The 17555-nt window shown below is 46.6% G+C and overlaps 1 protein-coding gene across 5 annotated transcripts in view; it reads right to left on the reverse strand.

Annotated features, from left to right (window-relative positions):
* Window positions 1-17555, reverse strand: part of CABP1 (calcium binding protein 1) — an 83867-nt gene that overhangs the window by 11694 nt on the left and 54618 nt on the right. The window contains exon 2 of one of the 5 annotated variants that reach the window (XM_044989617.1): window positions 4980-5102. The exons of 1 other annotated variant lie outside the window; for it this stretch is intronic. In XM_044989617.1, coding sequence (XP_044845552.1) covers window positions 4980-5024 — 45 coding nt within the window. In that variant the 5' untranslated portion in view covers window positions 5025-5102. Of the gene's footprint in view, window positions 1-66; window positions 197-4979; window positions 5274-17555 lie in introns of those variants that run through there. 3 more of the 5 variants (XM_044989616.1, XM_044989620.1, XM_044989618.1) reach the window with 3 other exon arrangements.

A 17555-nucleotide genomic window follows, 5' to 3' on the forward strand; every position in this document is an offset into this window, starting at 1 on the left:
TTACAATGCTAATTAGTTACAATAACTGACCGAGCCTATGAGAATGTAGTCTATTCAGTCACTTACAGTCCCAGTCCTGCAGCCTTGTCTGCTCTGCATTTTCACAGACCATTCTCAAAGAGTCCACACATCCCAGCCAGTTGGGATTCCAGAATAGAATCTGAGGTTGGAGCTCCAGGCTCCACTGAGGAGCCACTGGTGTCCTTATATAGAAATGCTTTTCTCTGGCTCTGGCGGAAATGTCTCATCCTGGTATTCCCATGCAGCTATAAAAAGCCAGCACTACCCACAGGACCTTTGGTTTTATACAATAAACATTAACAATCATATTTCTGCTTCAGGAATGAGCTCCTGCTTGTACCAATGGCATTCCCAGAGTTCATCTGGGAGACTCTGTCCACAGCCATTGTCTTTTTATATTGACTCATCCCTTAAATCTTAAACTTCTTCTTTCAGGGCTGAGAAGCAGGCCATATTTGCTCCCCACTCACACTTCCTCACATTTATTGTAGCTATTTGCTGCGTCTGCCATATGTTACTCCATCGCACACATGCTTTGTAGTTTACATTTTTAAACACAGTCTTGAGACAATCTGCTCATGTATAATGTCATGTGACTATCCACCAAAAGCACCAAGACCAATATAACACACACACAAAAATCACAAAAGAAAGAAAATAGCATAACAGGGTTCTAATTGCAATCACAGATGGGAAGGAAACCCTTCACCTGATTATACATGGCGGATGGGGAATTTATCTATACAAATATAACAGACTAACGTCAATCCACACCTGGCACATCACGGGCGCAGCTAATTGTCTTGACATTTGTGTGATAATGACGTGAACATTTGTCACTTTGGTACAACATATTTTGTAAATCACCAGCTTTATTTCCCAGAGTCTTTTTCAATATATAATATGAGAGATTGAAAATATACACGTCAGGCCAAATCTGTCTCAGGGGTAATTCCACTGAAATCAAATGAAAGGTGAAAGGTTCCAAAGCCTATTCCTAATCCCTAGCTGAGCCACCTAGTCTCTCGATCTTATTATGAAGTCAGTGGAGTTTCACCAAGGCTGAGATTAGCCCTTTATTTTCCTATGTGGACAGAAATCACAAGTCTGAGGAGAGAATTGCCAGGAACACAGAACAGGCTGATCCACAGAACCAGAGGTAGTGCAGGGAAAGGGAATGGGACTTCTCTATCCTAGTGTGACACCAGGTGAGTCTCCCCTCGCCCCTCTGCCGCTAGTGACCCAGGGTCATTTACAGGGCTCACCGAGAACTGCCCTACAAAGCACCAGTTGCTGCTGCTGCCCATTTGCACCCCCCACCCCAATCTGGTGCTGGAAAGTCTCCCTTCCCTCCTGTGTCCCATAAACACATCAAGCCAAAGCAGAGGAGACAGCTCCTCCAAGAGAGGGATACAAGGCAAAAGGAGGCCAGCCACCTGTTAGTGGCAGAAGCAGCAACACGCAGACCTGAGTACTGATAGAAGCAAGGTAATCATGAGGAAGGCTCAAGCCCTTCTTCCCTCCCCAATAAAAACCCACAGCTGTTCTGGGATGATACAAGCACTTGGCTGGGCTCCTCCAGGGAGGCGGCTGTAGAGCTGGCAAAAGGTACCAAACTGAGTGACTTGGAGAATGAAGCTTTCTATTTAGCCACTGTAGAGGCAGAAGCAGAGCAGGCTTCCCCTCATTCCCCTGCCAATGTGCCTCAGTCCTGACTCTGAGGGACACTCCGGAGTACTGAGATTTATCCCATTTACACCTAGGTGCCTCTGCTGAGACTGTCAATTAGTGTCATGACAGTAGGGTTTACTGCTATGGGGACACTGGTGCACTCTGCACGAAATAGGGGGCTACCAACGAGAGACTGGACGGGAATGAATTTTGATCATGATCAACCAGAGACAGATGTGAACCAGGGAGGTGGAGGTGAAAAGGTCCATACACCAGTCCCAAACCATATCCCCTGAGCCATCCCGTCCCTCCAGATTATTCTGAACTTTCTGTCTTGTCTACCAGAGTTCAAAGTGAGCCTGTTCCCTGCTCTCTCAGGACACTTCACATCCACTATTTCCAGGGCTTCCCCCTCTGTCTAAGCTACTCAGGGAAGTCTCAGTTTGTCTGTGTAGAGATCCTCTCTCAGATCTACACAGCTTCTTGTTCTGCCTCCACAATAAAGAGAGCTGGGATCACTGCAGTGAGAGAAGCTGCTATGGAGAGTGTTTGGGTGACAGATGATTATCTGTCACTGAGGCTCTTCTGCCCTCTCGCTTCAATTTGAAATTATGCCCCCCCACCAATGTTCAAAGAAGTGCAGGAAGCAGCATCTCTGTCATGCAAAATCCATCCCTCCTCTCCCTGAGGGAGGTTTATCAAAAGCAAGAAGCCTCCAGGTTCCTCCTAGTCGTGTTAAAGTCTCTGCTTCCACTCGACAGGCCACATTTGGAAGGAACAAATGGAGGAGACCAGCAAGAAGAGGGCCCTGCTTGGCATCATTCTAGCCAAGGTGGTTCCTCAGTCTCAGAACTGGACATGAAAACTCAGTGGAGCTGGGGAGAATGGGAGAAATCTCCCTGACAAAGTCTAGCTCAGCCTATCTCCCATCTCTCCTTGCTCACTGAGTTTACCCTCAGTTTGCCAATGTCAAAACCTGAGGAAGAGAGGAGGAATGTTATACAGAGCTGCAGTCTGAGGTTATGTCATGTAATGGTCTGATCCAGCAAGGTACTCAGTGACTCCAGGCTGCAATGAGGTCAACAGCAGTGTAGGGGACTCAGCACCTCACAGCACTGGGCCCTGAGGCCTTAATATAAGGGCCAAAGTGGAGCTTGCAGAGTTCTATAATGCTGCTTGTGGGCTTCCTCATCTTTAACCCCTTCATTCCTACTCTTTGGAACTATGTGCAGAATGCATCACTTTAAATGGCTCTTAGGAATGAAGGATTAAATACAAATAAAGGTAGGGCCTAGACAGGCTACAAGATCCAGAATGCAATGCTCCATTTTGATCTAAGCAGCCAGGGCCTGCTGTACGCTGGGACCTGTATTCTCTGCAAACCACATCTTCACATTAGAGACGAGTGCAGGTACATTCTGTTCCATTTTATGTGCATTGGAGGCAGGCTGCAAATTGCCAGAATGGCCCTTTCACATGTGCAAAGTTTAGGTACTCCAGCTGGCTGAACCCCAAGTGCCTCTCCTGCTTCTTCCGCAGGGTCACACTGACCAAAGGGAGAGCTCAGCCCTGTCTAGCTGCTTTGGAATGAATTGCCTCATTACATACCCCATAAATCAGCTGGGTCTGCTGGGATGGGCTCCCTCCCGCACAGCAATGCTCTGTCATTACCAGGAAACACTCCAGATTTAACTTACACTTGTGCCTTGTTTGTGGTAGCAGAGTTTACAGCAGTGAGCTGCCCCACAAAAGTGACAAACCCAAGACCAGAAAAAATTCACTGCTAGCAAGGCCTCCACGCTGTGAGCTTCCTCATGGCAGGGTCGTTTCATGTCTGGCAAGGTACTCAGTGACTCCAGGCTGCAGTGAGCGTCCTCACAGCAGCACCATTTCACTGCTGGTAAGACCTCTGCACTGTGAGATTCCTCATGGCAGTGTCACTTCATTGCCCGCGAGGCCTCCCCATCATGGTTTCCTCACAGCAATGCCATTTCACTGCCAGTGAGGCCTCCATGCTGTGAGCTCCCTCAGTGCAGTGCACTGTCATTGCCTACTATGACCTTCCCCTTTGTAAGGAACAAGCAGAGCATTTCGTGGTGAATTATTATTTGGTTCAGCGTCCCCAAGTGAATTCCTTCCTCCAGATGGCCTAATGGACACATTCTATCTCAACACCTTCCTCATCCTGATACGCACAGTGCCCAGGGAGAGCTATTCCCATTGCCAATTCAGCCCATAGTGGCAGCACAGCTCCTAAATGTAATTAATCCCTGAACCATTCTGAGACCTAAGCACACAGCAGCCCACAAGTAAAATGCAAACAGACACACATGGCAGTACGGGTGGGCATGAATGTATACACACATGGGGCATGCTTACACATGAGGGAAAGAATGAACACACACACCTGAGCAAACATGGCCAAACACATGCTCATACATCGGCATGCCCACATATATATGTAAATACGTGCACAAACCTGGATACATACAAATATCAAATACACAAATACTCAGATCCACACATATGTGAGGACATCCAAGAATAAATGCACACATGCAGGCACAAATACACATACACACTTATACATGTGAACACGCACTCATGCATACATTTAACCACACATGCTCACTCACAGATGTTGCACGCCTATGCATGAGTATACACACACATTAAGATATACACACGGAAATGCACACACACACAACACACATATTCATGTACTCATTTGCATACACACAGAGAGGGACATATGCTAATAAATATGTGCTCCCACATTTTCACATGCATGTCTGCACACACATAGAGAAACAACACAAACATCCACACCTTCCCATGCACACACATTGATAGCCAGATACATCTTAACTTGCACACGTGCATACCCACACAAATGTGTGCACATGCTCACATGTGTGCATATATAACCAAATAATATGTACACAAACATGTGCCCACATGCTTGTGCACATATACATGCACCACATGCAAGTGGACAAATGCATGTATATGCACATACAAACATTTGCACACATGGATGGAAACATGCCTACTCACATACCTAGACACATATTCACACACCAGCTGTGGCATTCATCATCGCAGGTTCTGAACAGTCCATTTGCATTAACAGCTCTTAGGAAAAGGACTTCTGGAGGGAGCTGAAACCTTTGCAAACAAGTCTGCATGTTCCTCCCACCTTCCCCTTCCCATCTACCCGCAACGTCATCCGTCCCAAGAAGCAGGGCTTGAAACACGCACAACGCACTTCGATTCAGGGAACATACCTTTTTCGAGAGGTTTCTCAGTGGAGACTTCACACAGTTGCCCATAATATGTTGAGTCTGCCTTTCCGATGGACTTGGTTATAAAGGAACCGAGGCAATTGATTCCATTAAAGGTACCGTATCCTTGGGAGCAAAGCAAGAAAGGCAGCACCAGTCAAATCCAAACAGCTATTGGCTGCTGGGGCTTCCCTCTTCAGGGAGCTTTTTCTCTCTGCTTCGCTCTCTCTCTCTCTCTGTGTGTTTTTACTTTATGTTCACTTTCTTGAAAAGATGAAGCAGGAGGAAAGGGAGGGGAGAGAAACAGAAAGAGAGAGAAAGAGGAAGAGAGAGAGGGAGGACAGAAAGAGGGAGGCGGAGGTATAATCTACATCAGATTAATGCTCAAATCCCTCCCACCCCCCTCAATCTGCAGTGAAGATTGTTTCACTCATGGGAGAGGGTTGATTCAGGGGAAATTAAAGCAGAGAGGCAACATAAGAAGTTATTTCAATGATGAGTCCAGGGAATCTGGCTACTTTGGGTCCACATAGCCAGTGAACATCTCATTCTGTATTCCGCCCCCCCGCATTTCCAACTCCTCTGAGCTTTTCAATTACCAAAAAGCCAGGCTAGCTGGAAGGCAATCCATTTAGAGGCTCTGAGCAGAGACCGGAGCTCAGACCAGCACAGCAATGGACCATTTATCTGGATGGGACCTGCTCCTACTCTACAAACAATAGAAGACCTGGGAGCTGGCTCCCTTACTGCTCTTTTCCTGCTATGGCCAAAGCAAGTAGCTGAAGGTAGTAACCCAGTGCTTCTAGACCCCTCTTCACCTCCAGAGAGTAAGTTTGCATAATGAAGGAGAGACGAAGTGCCAGCCAAATGCCAGAGTCTCCGCTGCCTTCTGTAGTTAAAAAATAACAAATGGTTGGCTTTTCCCTGCACACATGTAAGCAGAGATGGGCCCAACCAAACCCCTGACAGTGCCAGTACTAGCCCATTGGGATTCCTAAGCAGGAATATTCACACACACACACACAAATTAATAGGGGATCCCCTTGAGCTGCTTGGGGCCCGAAGCAATTGCTTAGTCTGCTTATGCCTAATGCCGACTCTGCCCCTGGATCTGGACTGATCCAAGTTCTGAGGATGTACTGGAAAAAAGTTCAGATTCCAGATCCAAATTTCATAGATCACTCCATATCTGCAGTGAACTGAACCAAGCACTCAGCTCCAAACACCCTGGAAATCTAAGGCCTCCAACACATATATCTGAATATGAACTGTAAGCCCATCTCTCATTCTAAGCCACTTGGAGATAACAGAATCTTCCTCCTTCCCCACCACAGGGCAATGCAATACCCATCCCTGAAGCAATCAGGATTTGAGTCCCAAACAAATTTACTTCTGGCTTGAGAAGGCTGAGAACGTTCAGTCTGAAGGGAGGTTTAAATTACAGAAATGATCCACCCCCATCCCATGCAATAGTGCTTTGAATTTAATGGTGGATGCATCCTCAGCTATGAAGCCACCCCGGCTGTGGATCCACAAGAATAACTAGACCATGGAATGGAGAGCCGCTTCCATCTATAACTGCAAAGACAGAGATGATGCTGGAGCTGCAGCTGTACTTCAGAACATTCATTAATCTGCTCGGAGATTTAGGAGTTCTCACCTACAGTGGAACTGCTTTACAACATTGTTCACAAGTGTGGTTCCAATTGACCCCAGGATCTTAGCCCTTGTGCTGCTGTGCTGGAGACATAGGGTTATTCCCGTTTCATGAGTTCTCACCTGTAGTATTGTAAGAATGGAGAAGGATGAACTGTCAAGGCAACAGCAAAGAAGTAATTTTTCTGCATTCATACTATCTAGCTGTAGGAAATACTGTAGGATCCCTAGGTGTGAAGAGAATTCACAGCTATTCCACAGCCCTGTGGTCTCTTCTACCAAGAGTCACTTCAAGTATTGGTTTAGGAACCCTGACTGTGATGGGAGCTGACAGCATCTCCAGTTCCAGTCCAGCATGAATTACTCCTCACTCTGCTAGTATTACACAAAGGTGAAATCCCCACACCCTATACCCAGCCTCTCAATGCCCCTTGAGTTCCTTCTCCAGCGCATTCTCTGGGACAGATCCTGCACATGGTTATACTAGCAGCATCTGAAAGACATAGGGCCTTCAAGATGGAAAGTTCACCATGGAGGAAGTGGTGGCAGAAATTGGCCAGAAACTGCCTACCATCCAGGGCAAATGGATGTTATCTATCCCTGAAGAGGGGTTTGGGCAGGGAGGATGGGGAAGCACCGATCAGGGCATCTCCTGAGCAGATTCCATGGGCAGAGTCCCTGTGGAGCCCTGATGGGAAATTTAGCATCTCTTGTCTCCATATTCCCAATCCCTACAGAACCCCTCCAGGGAGCACAGTGCTGATATCACAGCCCACCCTGTAGAGGGGGATTAGGTGGCACAAAGCTGTAATTCACCCCTCCCTGCAGCAACGTCAGTGAATCAAATCTCTCTGTTCTGTCGTTTTGTGGACCACAGTTTGAGAATCACAGATGCAGGGGAAAACACAGGACCATGTGCCTGTGAGGGAGTTTGCTCCAGTCCCAGCCTCACCCAGCAGGAGAGCTAGAGGAAGCACTAGCCATGGGGGAGCTCCCAGCTCCTCCTCTCCTGTGTATGTGGCTACTGGTTTGACTCTACACTGTTCAGAGATGCTAATGAAGTGCTGATCTATACTGGGCCAAGCTGTTGGCCGTTAATAATGTTCTTTGTCAGCTGGAACCATCTCCCGGCTCCTTGTTTATTGACAAAGTGCCTGTCTCCCTTGAGCAGAAGCTGCCACATAGCAAGAGAGCCGTCTTGGCTCCTTCCTGAGACAAATTACTCCAATTCCAGAGCAAAACTACAAGAGAATCACCTCCCTGCTGCTCATGAATCTCACTGTGACAGGCAACAATAGTGGCCAGGAACACCCCGCAATTGATAAATATCTGCCGCCTGTGTTGTCCAAGAGGGGAGGAAACGGAGCAATTCATCCAGGCTTCTATCCCCAGAGATGGCCCTGGCATAAGGATTAACCAAATCACCCAAGCTGCTCCAGGAGAAAGTGGAAAGGCAGGGAACTGCAGGGGGGACAGGACGGAAGACAGACAGAGCATAGGGCAGGGGTAGTCAATAAGTGGCCCAAGGGCCAAATCTGGACCGCCCAATGCTTTTGAACCATGAAATCTTTTTATTTACGTATTATCATTATTGTTGTTTTTTTTTATTATTTTCTCTGGAGTCTGGACCTTGACTATACCTTGACCAAGAATTTCGGACCTTGACAAAAAATAATTGATTACCCCTGGTATAGGGGAAGGTCCAAGAGGAACACTTCCAGATCTGGAAGGGTGTGGTGTGTCTGGGATTAGACCCATTTTGCACTCAGGTGTGCAACATGGGCAAAATCCTAAATCTTCAACCCCTCCCTCTGTACATAGAATTCCTCTAAAGTAAAAGAAACAGAGCACCTGTCCAGCAAGCCTCCAATTTAAGATGTAGAGAACTTAAGCCAGTGATACTCAGACTGAGGCTCGTAAGCCGCAAGTGGCTCTTTAATATGTGTCCTGCAGCTCTTTGCAGCATATGAAATTAAAACACTGTATGATTTAATTATTAACCAATCGGGATGCTTTTACTATGTTATTAGCCAACTGTAGTTGATATAATAATACTTGGTCAGTCACTTTGCTGGCTCCTGAACCACTGAGGTCTTGAGTATCACTGGCCTAAGCATAGCTACTGATGCACATCCTAAGCAGCTGATTCACTTTACAGGCTGTGGTCCAATTCCCATTCCCATCCCTCGGCACCTCTAGTGATGTGCAATGAGATGTGGCATCAAAGCTGTCAGAAGGGGAATTAAGAAATCTGGAGGGAGGGAGCCATAAATGCAAAAAGGCCAGTTAAATCTATCTTTACCCCTTCCTCTACCTCTGAAGCTGCTGTGCCTAGGAGGAAAAGAAGCCTAGGAGTCAGCAGAAGGATCCGTGTGCACACAAGTGATTTACGTGGGTACACATCAGTGGGTGGATTTATGTGGGTGTGGGTGCAGGCAGATGTGTGCATATGGATGGACTAGATGACAGAATACTGTAATTTTTTCCATCTCTAGATTCTATGATCAGAAGCAATGTTGTTCTTGAGAGAGATGGAGACTAGTGAACTATGTTTTCACCTGTAATAGCAGCTATCTATTATAAGACACCCCTTCCTGCTTATGAAGAAAACATGGAACCGACACCTTAGATGCAGACATTAAAGAAAGATAAAGACATTCTTTCCAAAGAAAAACATTGCTGTGTACTGGCTGTGATTAGTTCAGTGGCAGCTGCTAGGGGCTACTTCCAGCAGCAGAAACAGCCCCGAGAGAGATCAAAAACCAACTCAGAAACTGAGATGTGAGAGGGGAGGAGGGGAATTTGCTTTGTCAGATTGCAGCCTAGCTTGGCAGCATAGAATAAAATTGTTTCTACTGGGCAAGTAACAGTTTCCAGAGGACAAAGCATTCCTGTTCCTTCTCAGATTTCAGGTCCCTTACAATATGTGATCTTCCATCTTCTAGGACAACAGATCAGACCCCTGTTTATGACTGGAGTAACAATAATATTAGTGTGGTGGTTTAATCTCTGGTGAGAATATATGTATGAGGTTCAAACTCATCCCCAGTGGACCTCCGTTGAAGTCAATGGAGCTACCTAAGGGATGGATTTGACCTATTGTGTACTTGGAAGGTTTCACTGTTTTTTATCTTGAGAAACCCATCTGACTTCTGCCTGTTTAATTTATCCCACACATATGTGTGATTTCTACCTGCTTTGGTTTTGAATTCTTTCTCTACTTTGCCATGAATTTGCATCTGGATTGCTAGCTTTCAACCTTGTACCTACTCATCCTCCACATAGTGCTACATAACTCTGTAGAAATAAGAAATAATGCAGTCGTGTGTGTTGGATGAGCCTGTTGATTAGGATTTATTAACATCCTTGGCACTACATTGTCATTGGTATCAGGAGTCCTTCGGTTACAGCTCCCAACCACTGGTACCAGCACTGGGCCTCCAAATATCTGAGACTGGTCATCTTTCCTCCTTCTGTGTTAGGCCCTGGCATGTTATTGCTGCCCATTCAGTTGTGTGTTTTCCAACCAGGAATGGAGCTTGGACTGTATTATATGCTCCAGTCAGGTAGCAGCAGGCACAGGCTGGTACAGGGAAGGTCTTAGTCTAGTAGGCAAGTACAGCTGCCTGAAGAGTTTGGGACTTTTTTTATTCTTAGGTGTCCGTTGCTGACTCATGCTGACTATAACATTATATGAGTGTTTCTCTTCTGCATTACACTAATTGGATCAGATTCAAACACAATCAGAAAGTCTGTTAACAAAATTGAACCTCCACAGATATTTCCCATCCCTCCCAAGGTATAAGAACCCTGACCTGCAATTGCTGCTCAGGACAGTTTTATCTCTAACTGTTCAAAGAAAAGCAGTGGTCCTGAATCTCAGTTACACACTGTGGAGTGGAAATGGCCTCTAGTTTAAACAATCTTTCCCCTCAGTGCCCATCCTTGCCCTAAACTCAGGAATAGGGGAAATGAGAATCAGTTGCACTGTCTGGAAAAAAACATGACACTGCAGAAAGCATTAATTATCCTCTGATCCCAGGGTCAGCCTGGGTCTGTACCTGGCGAGACACTAAGTGCTGCCATCAATGGTGCTGGTGACTAGACAGGTGGTGCTCCTCCGTTGGAGTCATCACTAAACCAATACCCCAGTGTGACACTGCAGATTGGTATGAGGCTGGAGGTTCCTTCATAAAACCAAGGTCCTGATCATGTGCACTCTTTCAAGATCTAATGACACATTTTGTAAGAGTCAAGGTGTTAACCCCAGTGTGAGGTCTCCTGATCAAATTCCAACTCAGGTGATCATATTCTGCCTTCCTAAATGCCTCCTCCAGTTTTTTAAGTGAATACAGGTTTCTTCTTCACTTCCTGTTCTGAACAGTTGTGTCATGTTGCTGTGCAGTGTTACATAGCTGCCACGTTCTACCCCAGAGTGGAGGCTGCATATCAACGTGGGATGAAGTGATTCATTTATATCCCTTCCCAGGGTGGTTGCAAGGGGCTATATATGTGCAAAGTATGTTAAGTAAGGGATAGGTAGCACAGAGATTAGTAAATTTAAACACTTTTGATTTAATAGTGATTTCAGTCACAGGTGTATTGAGTTTGGTAGCCTCACCTTGGTACAGTAGGCTACTAAACAACTGCGCAGGACCACACCAATTGTAACACTGTTTGCCTCTATTCCAAGAAGGGATCTTGAACTGGAATAGAAATCAAGTATCAGAGGGGTAGCCGTGTTAGTCTGGATCTGTAAAAGCAGCAGAGTCCAGTGGCACCTTACAGACTAGCAGACATATTGGAGCACGAGCTTTTGTGGGTGAATACCCACTTCGTCGGATGCATGTAGTGGAAATTTCCGCATGAGCTTTCGTGGGTGAACACCCACTTCGTCGGATGCATGTAGTGCAAATTTCCACTACATGCATCCGACGAAATGGGTATTCACCCACGAAAGCTCATGCTCCAGTACGTCTGTTAGTCTATAAGGTGTCACAGGACTCTTTGCTACTGGAATAGAAATGTGATTCAGGTTTATGGATCCTGCTGACTATCTGCAAGGTCACATGAATGTCACTGGATAATTAAAAGGGAGCCCAAAGTTAGCAAAGCATCTTTTACTGGATATACATCATACAGTTGCTTGTTATTGGAAATCAATACCACTGATGGCTCATCAGAGCAAAACAGCAACTGGAGCTGTGATGCCGGAAAGAACCACAGCTAATTTTGGTGACAAATACACAGGATCCGCACAGTACATGGTGCCAAACTCTTCCCTGATTTACACCTTGTGCAAGCCCATTGAGTGCAATGATATTTCATGAAACATAAGTCAAGGCAATACATAGTCCTTGGAACTTACATTGGGCTAATTTAGAGGACAAAAGATGAGCCTGATCCAGCCAGCAGGTATATGTATGTCAGTGGGTTAGATATTATGTTGTGTATTTGATGAGCAGAGCAATAATGGATATTTGTTTAGCTTAGTTTTACTTTGATGTTTTTACCAAATCCTTTAAAAATAAAGATCTATTTAAAAAATGCATCACTAACAGAATTAGTGCTCCCTGGCAGAGGTGGTGTGCACAGGAATCTTGCCCATTGTCCCTCGGTGCTTCTGTGTGCCTGGCTTCCATCCTTCAGGCTCTTTAGAAGCAATTCATGCAATAAATTCTCCCCCCTGCTGAGCAAAGGGTAGACTGCATGGATGTGCTCAAGTGAATCCATGTTTTTCTGTGTTCATAACACACAGGGGGCTCTGTGAATATACTCAGCTGAGGAGCTGAAAGACGTAAGTGAATTAAGCCTACAAACCCCACTGTGAGGTAAGTATTATCCCCACTGTACAGACAGGGAACAAAGGTACAAGCAGGGTGACTTGCCCAAGGTTTTTACCATAGCTAGAAGCAATGTGAATAGCCTGTCTCCCAATTCTGCATGTTAACCACAAGTCCCTCCTTCCTTTTCCAGTGGAAGATGTCAGTCAGTGGGTGCTCAGCACATCTAAAAATCAGGGTATTATTCTTTAGGTGCCTATACATTTAGATGCCCAACTTTAAGAACTAAAATTTGAAAATGTTAGCCTTTATATGCATATAGGTACATTCATGCAGGGGCATATGCACATTTATTGGATTGTAAGAAAACTGTATATATGAAGTTGTGTATGTGTATTTTTAAATAGAGGGAGTTGTGTTCTGTGTGTGTATCCTTCTAAGAGAGTTTTGTGTGTACATATATTTATGTGTATTCATAGAGAGTACTCTGTATGTAAACATATAAGAGTTTGTGTGTGTATATGTATACATATATACATACATTTATAAGGTGGTGTGTACACTAAATAAAATGATTTTGTTACCTGATGCAGGTTGTGTGGATACATTTAAAGAAGTCTATATACAAACATGTTGGAATTTGTGTGACCATGGGAACATGTGAATGTTTGGAAAGGATTTGTATGTGTGTGTATATTCAGCTTGTCTTTGCACACAGGGATGCATGTGTGTGTGTGTGTGTGTGTGTACCCACACAAAGGAGTGTAGGTATGAAGGCTATATATCTAGATACAGGGGTGCCCATATGTAGGTTGTGTGTATACATACAGGGATGCATGAACGTATGTATGTTGACTGTGTGTATACATACAGGATGTGTATGTGAATGAGCACACAGGCATATACTTGTGTAGTGGTTGTGGCCATGTGCGCTCTTCTTCTACCATGCAACATCTTCTGTACTAAATGTCTGTTGGATGATGAGGGCAAAGAATTATCATTGCATCCTCCGTGCTCCTGGGAGGAAGGAGCTGTTGAACTTAAATACCTCCTGTCCTGTTGGGAAGTTGAGGAGGACTTGGGGGCCGCATACCTCACAGCCTCGAGCCTCCCACAGTGCGTCACTGACTTCCTGTTCCAGAACTATTCCTAATGGTTGGTGGGTGAATCTGTGAAAGCTTGGCAAGATGGGGTCAATAAGGGGAAGAGCCCTTGGAAGACTGGAGGTGGAGGTTAAGCTAGAACAGCATTTAGCAACCTTTCAGAAGTGGTGTGCCGAGTCTTCATTTATTCACTCTGATTTAAGGTTTCATGTGCCAGTAATACATTTGAACTTTTTAGAAGGCCTCTTTCTATAAGTCTATAACATATAATTAAACTATTGTTGTATGTAACATAAATAAGGTTTTAAAAATGTTTAAGAAGCTTAATTTAAAATTAAACTAAAATGCAGAGAGTCCTCCAGATTGGTGGCCAGGACCCGGGCAGTGTGAGTGCCACTGAAAATCAGCTTGCGTGCCAAAGGTTGCCTACCCCTGAGATAGAATATAAAGAAGTCTCCTAAGGAGAAACCTACACTGAGACTGTAGTGAATTCTGCTGGCCAGCAGCAGAGGGCGCCTTGGTGACACTGACAGAGCAGAACCTCTCTCACTGGAAAGTCCCATAAAAGGCAGGGTCCCCTGGAAGGGAGTGGAAGAGTCCCCCAGGGACAGAAAGTAGGGAGGGTCTGAGTGGAATGGAGCAGAGAGGAAATGTTTGGTGTAGGAAAATGAAGCAGGGAACAGGGTCCCTTCGTGAAGATTTTCCTTGGATCACAATCCTGACCTTTCCCCTGAAACCAGTGACAGCACTGGATTCATGCTAGATGTCGGTGTCAAAACCAGCTGTTTCTCTTCTGCAGGTTTGTGCTAGGCTCTTGGGACCTGCATTCTGGGCCTGGGAACCAACTCTTTCCTATCCTCTGATTCTGCACCAGGCACCCATGGTTAGGATCTCAGAGTTGTCTTTATACCAACATCCTGTTTCATCCCTTCTCTATAGTTTAACATTCTGGTCTCAGAACTGATCCTTTCTCTGCATCTGGGCTCACTCTGGATATCCACTTCTATGTCTCAGACAGGACCTCACAGACACCACAATAAATGCAGCAGGAATAATAGTCCAGTCAGAGAAAAGCAGCTGGAGAAGAGATTATGCTTCCCTCTTCTGTGTTATTCTGTGTTACCCAAGTTCAATGTTTAATCAGCTAGGAAGGAGACTTAATGGAGTCAGTGCTAATGTGGGGACTGGACTATGACCCACTGAAGAAATGCCCTGTCCCCCAAATGATTATGTAAATCTAACATCCTAAATGTGCAGCTGTTAGAACTAGTCTCCTCAGTTCACCATAAACGTTGAGATATGACTACTCATCTCCACTATAGCACAGCCTAGGACTACATCCAACAGCCTCTATCACTGCAACACAATGACATCCCCTCTGCTACAGCACAACACAGCATGCAGGGACCTCCATCACTCACACACATCTGTGTAAGACAGTCTGGGATCCGAGAACTTCCATCACTGAAATATACATAACACTCTCTCTCTCTCTTTCTCTCTCAACATTCAGACTGAAGAGTATCCTTGTGCATTTCTGCTTGGAGGGCTCTAAGTTGTGGGCCTGATGCAGCATTCTTAGTCAGGCAACACTCCCATTCAAATCAGTAGGAACTCAGAGTTCCCGGTGATGTCAATGGAAGTTTTGCCTTAGTAAGGACCTCAGGATAACATGGAGAACAGGGAGAAAGTGCTCACTCCTTCTCTGTGGGCAGCTGGGAAATATTCTCTTGCCTTGAAGTTTCTGGCTCCTTTTGGAGAAGGGTGTTCCTTATGGCAGTTACTCACCCCTACAGCTTGGGACCCCAACCACCTGATAAGCAGGGCTAGTTCCTTTCACTCTGGTTTGATCCATGATGCACCCTGACTCCATTGCTCTTCTACTAGTAAACGCCAAAGAGATGGAAGAAGACAGACAAGGAAAGGGAAATAAAAAGAAAAGAGGGGGCTGTAAACAAGGTATTTCTCCTCCTCCTGTTTAATGTTCATTTGGTCATTAGAATTAAAACCAGATCTGGGAGTGGGATTACAGACACCAAAAAGATAAAGCCTCTCATGGCCTCTGCAGGTGGAAATGCAACAGGCCCTTTGGCCCTGGGCACTTACAGACAGAGCCTGTAAATATTTGATAGGCCCTTATGGCTTTCTCTGACCCGCATGATCCCCAGGCTATTAGAAAGCAGTTGACAGAAAACTGTGTTGGGAAATCACTTCATTAAAAAATTTAACAGCCAGGCAGGGCGTGAAAGCATTACAGCTCTGAAAACTGCCGGGTCTCACATGGCGGGATCACTTACAAATTAATATTGCATGGCAAACGCCAGGAAAGGCTCGGCTTAAAGGGCCAGTACTGTGGAGGCAACTGATCTAAACAAGAAAGACTTGGAGTTATGCTACAACTGCACTGCTATCCTTGCTGCCACACTATTACATTGCTATGCTACCAGGCTATTGCTGCACTGCTATCCCACTGCCAGGCTACAGCTGCCACACTACTGCGGCACCACCATCCCTACTGCCATGCTACTTCTGCACTGCTGTCCTGCGGGCACATTACCCGCATCACTATACCTGTCATGCTACTGCTGAAACAATGTCCCTGCTGCCACGCTAACGCTGCTGCCACGCTAATGCTGCAGCGCTATCCCTGCTGCCTGACTATCCCCAAACCACTATCCCTGCTGCGACACTAACGCTGCAGTGCTATCCCTGCTGCCCGGCTATCCCTGAACCACTATCCCTGCTGCCACGCTAACACTCCAGCGCTATCCCTTCTGTCCGGCTATCCCTGAACCACTGTCCCTGCTGCCACACTAACGCTGCAGTGCTATCCCTTCTGCCCGGCTATCCCTGAACCACTGTCCCTGCTGCCACACTAACGCTGCAGTGCTATCCCTTCTGCCCGGCTATCCCTGAAACACTATCCCTGCAGCCACACTAACACTGCAGCGCTACCCCTGCTGCCCGGCTATCTCTGAACCACTGTCCCTGCTGCCACACTAACGCTGCAGTGCTATCCCTTCTGCCCGGCTATTCCTGAACCACTGTCCCTGCAGCCACACTAATGCTGCAGTGCTATCCCTTCTGCCCGGCTATCCCTGAACCACTGTCCCTGCTGCCACACTAACGCTGCAGCGCTATCCCTTCTGCCCGGCTATCCCTGAACCACTGTCCCTGCTGCCACGCTAATGCTGCAGCGCTATCCCTTCTGCCCGGCTATCCCTGAACCACTGTCCCTGCTGCCGCGCTAATGCTGCAGTGCTACCCCTGCTGCCCGGCTATCCCTGAACCACTGTCCCTGCTGCCACGCTAACGCTGCAGTGCTACCCCTGCTGCCGGCTATTCCTGAACCACTGTCCCTGCTGCCACGCTAACGCTGCAGCGCTACCCCTGCTGCCCGGCTATCCCTGAACCACTATCCCTGCTGCCACGCTAACGCTGCAGCGCTATCCCTTCTGCCCGGCTATCCCTGAACCACTGTCCCTGCTGCCACGCTAACGCTGCAGCGCTATCCCTTCTGCCCGGCTATCCCTGAACCACTGTCCCTGCTGCCGCGCTAACGCTGCAGTGCTATCCCTTCTGCCCGGCTATCCCTGAACCACTGTCCCTGCTGCCACACTAACGCTACAGTGCTATTCCTCTGTCACGCTAACTGTGCTCCTCTCTCCCTGCTGCTATGCTAATGCTGCACCGCTGTCCCTCTATCACACTAATTCTGTATTGCTGTCTCTCCTGCCACACTGCCACATTACTGCTATACCAATATCACAGTACCACACTTCTGCACCACTGCCACATCCCATTGCCATGCTGCCATTCTACTGCACCACCATCCTTGCAACATGCTGCCATGCTGCTGCTCCAACATCGAACACCAGGCTGCTATACTACTGCACCACTCTCCCACCTGCATACTGCTGTCCTCCTACCACTGCCATTCTTCCACACCACTGCAGCACTGCACTAGTATCCCTCCACCACCCAGCTGCATTACTGCACCACTGCACTAATATCTCACCAGTACGCTGCCACTCTAA

Source organism: Mauremys mutica, chromosome 16, assembly GCF_020497125.1.
Source record: "Mauremys mutica isolate MM-2020 ecotype Southern chromosome 16, ASM2049712v1, whole genome shotgun sequence".
In the NCBI taxonomy this organism is placed as follows: Eukaryota; Metazoa; Chordata; order Testudines; family Geoemydidae; genus Mauremys; species Mauremys mutica.